The following is a 9,280-nucleotide window of genomic DNA, read 5'->3' as shown; positions in this document are numbered from 1 at the left end:
TCACATACAAATATATATTTATTAAACTATGCATAAAATATTGTTTATAAATTAATACAGACTTAAGAAGATTATAATACTTTAAGCAGGTAAGCAAAAGCTTTCCTCTATATACAAAAAAGTTATTACCTATCTAAAAAAAAATACTATGCTTTATATAAATTTACAACGAAATATTTTTATATAAAGTTTTCGTGTTATTTAAGTACTTACCTTCTAGTTTCATATTAAAGGCACACAAACAGCGCAGCTGTTGTTAATAAATTTAATAATACATTGCAGGAACAATTATCTTAAAATACAAGTGAATATTTTAAGATAAATTGCAGGCGAGTTTTCATAAAAACGATATATGCCTTCTTTAAATATACGAACATATTAAATACATAAAAACCTATATGTTGTGTAAATTAAATAATGTTTTCATTAGATATGATAAAATATTTACTAGAGCTTAGGCCCGTTATTTTTTGTTACATAATATGCTATAAGTGGCGTTTCAAAAATTGGCTATTTATCGATTAATCCATGATAGATCTATAGTATTAAAAAAAAACCGAGTAGGTATTTTTCGTTTATTGAATTTGGTTTATTTTCAGAACTTATAAAAGCATTGTTAAGACGAGTTACTAAACGAAATGAAGCTACATGCCTGTCATACATTTCTATAAGAAAATGTAATTGCTGATGTTTTTTTTTATTTATTTTATCAAATACCTCGATTGGTGTCCTTGAAAAATCAGTTTGACTTTAGTGTTTATTTATATAAAGGTACATAATCAATCATAATAAGCCGGATGTGCACGTAGAACCCATCGTAACAGAAGTAGAACGAGACAAGCCATCACAAAGAATGAAACCATTACTCGAAGTGTCTTTTCAGATCGGTGATCCCGTTCACTTATTCGAAGACGTTCTATAAGTCCATTCTGAAAAAAATAAAACATACTATGAAATATAGAATTAAGTAAAATATTTTAGTTTTATCTACTATTCATTCGCGTTACAAAACGTCTCGTCATATTTGTACGAAGTCACAAGGTCACAAAGAGCTAAGTTATAACTGTTTATTTTGTCCTGATTCACGGGAAAACAATAGGAAGGTACTGCATATTGTATTGACTATTATCAAAACAGTTGGACCGAAATAATCGTTTGTGGTTTGTGACTAATGATGGTGCCAAAAATGGGCTCTTCGCAATTCATAAATTATTGCCTTTTTCTTCTCTCGTGTGGTATAAAAGGTGAGGATAATAACTACCTTAGTCGCGTCCTTAATTTACGGATAGATGGAATAATTTCACAAACAAAGCTAAAGTAAAAGCACCTATAAATTTTGGAAATGTATAGAATTTATTTTTTCACTTTCGCGTCCCTAATATGCCTCTCTCGATACGAGATATCATTTCTATGCTTTAACTACCAACGATACAAATATTTCAAAAATTATTATATACATATAGTTCTTTTAAATATAATATCATAATTAATACAAAGCACTGTAATTATTTTAAAAACAAATATATTTTTGAATTATGGTATTGGAGTAAGCGCAAAAATGTTTTGGTGCTATAAAAATAACATGAAAGAGTTAAAAAAGTCCATTTTCGCAACCTTAGATTTTTTTGAATATTAATAATTGTCCAGTTTTTGGCTTAATGATCTATAAGCATTGCGAGTATAAATTAAAAATGTAAAGATTAAAGGACATTTCGTAATTTATTTCTATCGAGAAAATTTTATTCTTTTGTTTTTGATCAAAAACAACCCTGTTTCTTGTTTACATACATTATTTTATTTTTAACTTTGAAGTCGATTTACTCATACAAAATCAAATATAATATTAGCAATTTTGCTTTATGCACCTAAAGAATAAAAATGTTTGAAAATAATCATTACAAAAGAATGCTTATCACAACCATGTAAAAACTGTAGGCGATTGGTGATATTTTATCAAATATGATTACTATATATATTTGGAAAACATGTTTATCGTCATACGTCTTTTATACCGATAAACATGTTTATGAAGTGTCAGTGTCAGTCTGTGAGAGTGTCAATTTAAAAAAAAACCAGCAAAACGGCTGTGTATTATAAAATGCTATTGATTGTCACGAGCCTACTACACATGAAAAAAAAAATTTTATTTATTTATTTATTTACAAAATATAAGTAAACATTACAGGTTTAACCTAAAGCATTTACTTATTTAATTAATACACTTATTCCTTAATTATTATTGTTTGTATGTATTCCGCTGCCGTTTTGCGAAATACAGCAGGTGATGAGTTAAACAAGTCGAGGCTTGGTTCCAGGCCAGGACACCATTGAGCAAAGTCAACGCGCGAATCAAAGGTGACTCGCTCACCAGTACCAATCAACAGCCAGGAACCGCAAATAGCTTGTGTCGACGAGCGCGAGTGTATTTGTCAGGAACGTTCAATGATATTAGCTCTAACATTGAGGGATTGAAAATGGTACCCCTGAGTAACAGGAAGAAACAGCTTAGCAAGGCCATATGTCGTCGCACTTCGAGAGAATCGTATCATGTCATTCCTTGTATAAATAAACTAGGATAACAATAACCCTACGAAGAATCCGTATTGCTTGTGGTAAAGCCACCTCAAGAATTTCTTTTGGAGTTTCTCCACCATGAGTTTGTATTTTACCTCATGTGGACTCCAAATAACTGAGTTACTTTCTAACGTGCTTCTTCTAACAGTTGTACAAAATTTTGACCGCAGCAACACTTTCAAGGTATTTTGACTGCCTCAAAACAAAATCTAGGGATTTGTATGCCGTTTTTGTAATATTGTAAACATGGTCGGTAAAGCTCAGGATATCACTCATCAAGACTCCTAAGTCTTTGATAGTAGATTGCCGCCCTAGAACAACGTCGTTTAAACGATAGTCGTATTGTAAAATTATTTTAATGTTAGCTTTTCGGCATGACAAGTCATTTGATTTTTTATAGACTATTATACTTCATGATTTGTTAAAACCAAAATGTATCAACCTTTAAAGCCATATTTTACGATTATTTATATATAATAGTGAGAGTTTTAATAGTCATATACCCATCCACCGTGTGAGGCGATCCATGATCCTGGATCCTCGTGAAACAGATCCGCAATAGCTGCTGCTGGTGCTGCCACCAATTCAAGAGCTGGTTCGCCATCTGCAGCCTCCGCCGCCTCTTTAGCTAGAGCTCCACAAATACAGTACACGGCTGCAATCTGTAAGAGAAAATACTAAATTAATAGAAATTAAAAAAAAAACTAGAATTATTGCAGAGGTTTAAATTTCTAGCATGCGAATATTTTCTTGAATATTTTGTGAATATAAATATTGAGCTGCGGGTTAGCGCTCTCATAAAACTTATCGTTGAGTAATGTCGACATACGTCCGCTTGCGATGAATATTTCAGTAACGATGTGAACAGATCAGAAGGAAGCGCAAACATCGAACTTGGTAAGGTGTGCAGAACACGTTTACCAAATTTATAACGGATACTTATCATATTTAAATTTTAACTTTTAGCGTATAGATAGAAATAGAAAAAAATATTGTCCGACATATTGATTACCTTGGACCATGTAATATTCTCTCTGGTGATGCGGCGGGCAAGTGCAAGGGTCAGTTCAGCGAGCGCAGTGTCTGAACGCAACATAGCGGATGGAGCACGGGTAGCTTGCCTCGCTACATGTCTGAAAGCGTCAGGCCTTTTCCTCTCTAAAGCAGCGCAGAGGGCGCGTAAAGCAGCGAGCACTCCAGTGTCCGTGTTATTAACAGCTTCTTCTCCGCATTCTGTTTCCAACATTCTTTGAAGACGCTTAAGAACTATTTGCTGAAAATTTTAATTACTGTAATATGACGCAAGCCCAGCCAATGCTATTATCATATTAGGAATAGGCGAGGTGTCAAATGTATAATGACTTGAGTTTTAATCACTTAATATTCACGTGAAAACCCTTTAGTGCTTGCCAGGTTTCAACTTATCTTTGTTCATATGAAATCATGAATATTATTAACTTTATATTTTATCATAATCAATACCTCCGATTACATCGTCCAATGAGCAAATTTAAAGTGTAACTAGAAATTCAATGTTGGCATACGACATAATACATATATGTATAGGCCAACATTGGATTCTTTGTATGTTAATTATTCTATAGAATAAGATACGTTATGTAGCTTCTGAATAAATATCATCTTTTATAATACAAATCAGTCTTCTGAAACGAGAATAAGTGACTGCATAATATTATGATGATGAGGGTACAAAGTTTGCATTTCATTAGATTATTTATGCTGTGAAATGTAACTAGTTAATGGATGCCGTCACGTATACGATGTATTATGTAACTTTGCGTTACATATGAAACAGATATCTAAATATATATTTTCGATTCATTATGAAAGTACCATAGTAGGCGGAATGATAGGAGGCTAAATTACAATCCCAAAAGCTATATGAAAGAAAAAAAAAGTCTACCTTTTTTGGACAGGTAGGCGACCGGCGTATTTGAGTTTTTATGTATTGTAGGCATAACGCTCGTCCCTGTCTTACGATCTGGGGCTTCACTTGTGTTGATGTCGCGAGACACCAGCCGATGGTGGCGGAAAGTCGGCGCGAAACGGCAGCGGCCGCAGCACTGGACACCATGGTACTAAAGCGGCGTTTGGTACGATCTAAAGGAGACAGACAGCGCATTGGTGATGTACGAAGAAGATCTGTAAATAGAAAAACAGTTTTATTCTCCTTTTCTTTTTTTTAGCAAAAAATACGTGCATTTGAATTTGTACGTAATTTTAATAACTACTTTTAAATTCTAGAATTCTGAAAAAGGATAGGCTGCCTATTTTTGAAGTTTTATATCATAATTTATATATCCAGTAATATATAGGTAGACAACAGTATGTGTTATTATAGGTAATGTAAAGGTTAACATGTATGTTCTTTTAATAAGAAATTAGATACAAAAAACGAACGGGAGAAATGTTTTTATGGGTTGTAATTACGAGGCTAAAATGAACGTAGGTAAGTAAAAAATTAAATAATGTTTGAGTTTACCATTGTAGCTAACAAGTTTGTTATAACAATGTATTTAAATGTAAAAGGTATTTCTACCTTGACCCGAAAATCCATCCATCGAACCGGGGACTGAGCTGAGAGGTGTGCTGAGTTTTCGTCGCACGCGCAACGGCGGCACGAACTCGTCATCTTCTTCTCCATCTGGTGGAATGACATGAATTGCAATGTTGTTGTCCTCTTGAGTTTTTTTTCCACCAGATGGCCATCGCAATTCTGTGATTGGCCCTATCTGAAAGCAAATAAACACACACATACAATCATATTATCATAATTCTTATAGGTATCATCTTTTTTAGGATGAATCAATTGGTCAAATATACTAATTTCTTTGTATTATATTTGAATACTTTAATAACAAAAAGCTATGTGAAATTCGTTTTATTACTAAATATTGTAAGGTTTAATATTCGTTAAGGTATCATTGTGTTCGTTATAATATTCGAAGATTTCACGAGCGCAATTGTAGCTTTAGGTTATTAGATGTTAAAATGTTCTGTCTTAATGCTGGTTTGGTCATACCATTACTATGAGTCAGCCTAATTAAGCAGTGGGCCCAAAATGCCTGGCATACTAACGACATTTTATTTAATATTCATAACAATTATTACATACTTTGTACATCTTGTACATCTATTTTTACAATTACTATTTTAAAAGCGTATATTCCATTTTAATAGAGCGCACAGTACTATCAAACTATTTCATTAATAATTTCGGATTCTTGTAATTTTATCAACAACCTGGCAGTTAATACGTTAGCGAAACATTCTCTCTGTCAAACAAATTATGATTATTTCTGCAATAATTACTGATACAATGAATAACTATGTATAACACGTTTATTATATTTTAATTTAAATATATTTTTAGCGGTGATTTATTTGACTCAAAAATGTTTAAAATCTTACGCATTATGTAATAAATTAAATTCATATCCTCCCTCTAGATATACCGTGTCGGTATGTCGCGTATAAGCGAAAACATTTCGCAGCGAGTAAACCTGATGCATTGCAATGGTGGTGGTAAATTAAATTAAAATAAGCGACCCAAAATAACCACACGTACTTACGTGGATAAAAATAATAAATGATATCTTAATCTTCTTTCAAAAATCAGTTTATTATTTATTATAGGTAACAGAAGTAAGCTCAATCTATTAAAGTTATAATCGACGTATTGTATAAATAGTATAATTTGGATTCAATAAAATTGCCAGCTTGTGATCTTGTTGACTATCAAATTCCCATTACAGACTCAATCAGGTGTTCATTATACTACAACGCGTCGGATGAAATTCAATTGGAGATATCATAATTCGTCCTTGACATAATTATGAGAGAAAAAAGAAATATTCGCAGATATAAGCAAGTGCCAAAAAAACCCAGTGGATAGAACACGTGGATCTTAATCAAAAGTCGAAGGTTCAATTCTGGACAGACCACTGTGTCATGTGCTTAATTTCTCTTTATAATTTGAAATATGTCGAGGATTGCGACATGAGTCAGGTGTTATAGTAACTGCTTTATGTTCGAGTATATATCCGCCAACCTGCACTAGAGCTGCGTGGCGAGTTAAGCTCCAAGTTTCTCCCTAAAAGGAAAAGAGTTTTTTAAATTTACAATTATTATATTACAGACATCCTTTTAAATCTGACAATATAAATGTCGAGTGTGTATAATATTTGTGGAGTGGATTTTATGGACATCCTCATATATCGTTAATTGGTCATTGTTCATTTATATGTTATATGTATTTTATTAACACTTTACGTTATAGCGAAGTAAAAATTTAGTTATTTTGTTAAGTTAAAATAACTTTATATCGTTCTGTATTTGTTTATTAATAATTATGTTGCAATAAGTTACAGACGAATCTACTGTATAGTCAATAAAAATCAATAAAACCATATAAAACACTTCAAATGGTTACTGTTGCGTTTTCAAGTAAAACATGGGGTTGGATGGGAGGGATATGCCACAGCTTGTAAATTATCCCAAAGTTGGGCAAAGGCCAGTTTGTAGTACAAAAGTACGCTTACGGTTGGTTCTTTGGTTCATATTCATTCAGCAGATTATCTTACAACACGTGCAGTTGTCACTACGATGTAAACATTAACTACTGAGCACGAGATAAATTATTATAAACACTAATTAAGCAAATGAAAAGTCAGTGGTGCGAAACCGAACGCGGTTTTCCGTTAAGATAGGATTGGATAGAACACGTTTTTATCAGCTGGATCTTTAATACTAAAAATGCAAAAGCCCTCAAGCTGATTTATCTGTACAATTCATTAAATGATATCTATTTCAAATATATATATTTGTAGTACTGTGACTAAAATCGAAATAAACCAATTTGCACTAGCTACCACATGCCTCGAACTCTTGCATAAGTAGCGTTAGAATTTTCTAGTTTAGTCATTTTGTTTTCTTTTTCTTTTCTTACAAATTAGTTCATAATGGCGAATAGTGAAAACTTACATCGAATAAAACAAGTACAAAAAATACAGTTAATATAAATGCTATAATTACATTAGTTGATTAAAACTTAAGTGCCATAACTGTAATGAGTGGAGACATGTGTATATGCTACCGAAGAGGAGAAGAGGGTAGAGACAAGGTTTTTGATACAATATCAGAACGAATTATCATCAACATAAATAATTTATCGTCTAAAAGCGACAATAGGATTACTACAAAATATCTGCAGTTGAAGATATTCATTGATAAAAATTACGTTTAATATGTGTATAATTGTACATACATATATACAGATAATTTATTTTAAAGATAATTTTAATTTAAATAAAGACGGGCCGCTTGGTTGGTTAGTAGATACTTGTCTTTCACGCCGAAGGTTGTGGGTTCGATTCCCACCCAGGACAGACATTGACATGAGTGTTCATGAGTGTACATGAACATGTCTGTTAGTCCTGAGTCTGGGTGTAATCATCAAATAAGTATTTATTTATGAAGGAAAAGTATATGCAGTATATCAGTATGTCAGTGTTTCTATAGCACAAGCTCTGCTTAATTTGGGATCAGAAGGCCGTGTGCGAATAATATTCCAGGATATTATTATTATAAAGAGTTTTTGTTTATTTATTTAAATGTAATGGTGCAATACTACAAACACAAAAACGTCTTTAAGCAATTTTTTGTATATGTAATTATTTTTTTACTTTCTTCGCTATTAATTTGTTGTGAAGTATAGTAAGTAGTCATTTGCCTTCAATTGCTATTTGAGTGAAATTTAATATGTTTGGCATTTCATTAATAGTAGGGTGGCGACAAAAATGTTGGACAATTGTAAAACCAAATTAAAGTTAATTCTAGTAGCAATTGCGTTAATCACTAGGGACGTTTGTCCCTAGTGATATTGATTAAAGAGGTAATCACGTCAGACGATTTGAAAATGAATACCGTCGAGGAAATCATTATTTTAATTAAAAATACAGTAAAGTTCAATTATAATCTATTGTATATATGTATTGGGTTCAAACCCGGGCAAGCACCACTGAATTTTCATGTGCTTAATTTGTGCTTATAATTCATCTCGTGCTTGACGGTGAAGGAAAACATCGCGAGGAAACCTGCATGTGTCTAATTTCATTGAAATTATGCCACATGTGTATTCTACCAACCCACATTGGGGCAGTGTGGTGGAATAAGCTCCAAACCTTCTCCTCAAAAGGGAGAGGAGGCCTTAGTCCAGCAGTGGGACATTAACAGGCTGTTGCTGTACTGTACTGTACTGTACTGTACTATTGTATAAAAAAAATGGGAAATTGCATTGTTTGTATTAAGTCCAAATTTAGGAATTTCCCAGTGTATTAAGTTTTGTTTGTGCGTCGGATAGCCGTTGGCCCTAGGCCTTAACTCTCTCCGGTTGTGTTTGATTGCCGTCCCATCAAATTATTTATGAAAGTGAGGGAATAGAGAGTGTACTTGTGTTTGCGCAGTTGGTTGGTGTTTCTTGAGAATGGCCACCATGATCGAAGTTGTTCAGGGGGACACCAAATCTCATTGTAAATAGTTATATCTCATAGTAAATAGTTTTTTTTTTTTGAAACCAGAAAATGTAGTTTAGATCTGGTTGGGTACACACAAACCACTTATTCAACCGTCAAACAACAATATTTAGTAGCTACTCTTGTGTTTTGAACAGTGAGTGGACCAGTGT

The 9,280-nt window shown here is 32.8% G+C and overlaps 1 protein-coding gene across 1 annotated transcript in view; it reads right to left on the bottom strand.

Annotated features, from left to right (window-relative positions):
• Positions 1–9,280, bottom strand: part of LOC126780977 (uncharacterized) — a 36,426-nt gene continuing 27,146 nt past the window's right edge. Inside the window, exons 2-6 of the mRNA XM_050505704.1 lie at positions 5,135–5,327; positions 4,499–4,737; positions 3,587–3,847; positions 3,078–3,236; positions 1–929 (exon numbers count right to left, since the gene is read on the bottom strand). Coding sequence (XP_050361661.1) covers positions 780–929; positions 3,078–3,236; positions 3,587–3,847; positions 4,499–4,737; positions 5,135–5,156 — 831 coding nt within the window. The 5' untranslated portion in view covers positions 5,157–5,327 and the 3' untranslated portion in view covers positions 1–779. The remainder of the gene's footprint in view (positions 930–3,077; positions 3,237–3,586; positions 3,848–4,498; positions 4,738–5,134; positions 5,328–9,280) is intronic.

This window comes from Nymphalis io, chromosome 3 (genome assembly GCF_905147045.1).
Source record: "Nymphalis io chromosome 3, ilAglIoxx1.1, whole genome shotgun sequence".
NCBI lineage: Eukaryota > Metazoa > Arthropoda > Insecta > Lepidoptera > Nymphalidae > Nymphalis > Nymphalis io.
This window is presented reverse-complemented; position numbering and strand designations above follow the sequence as displayed.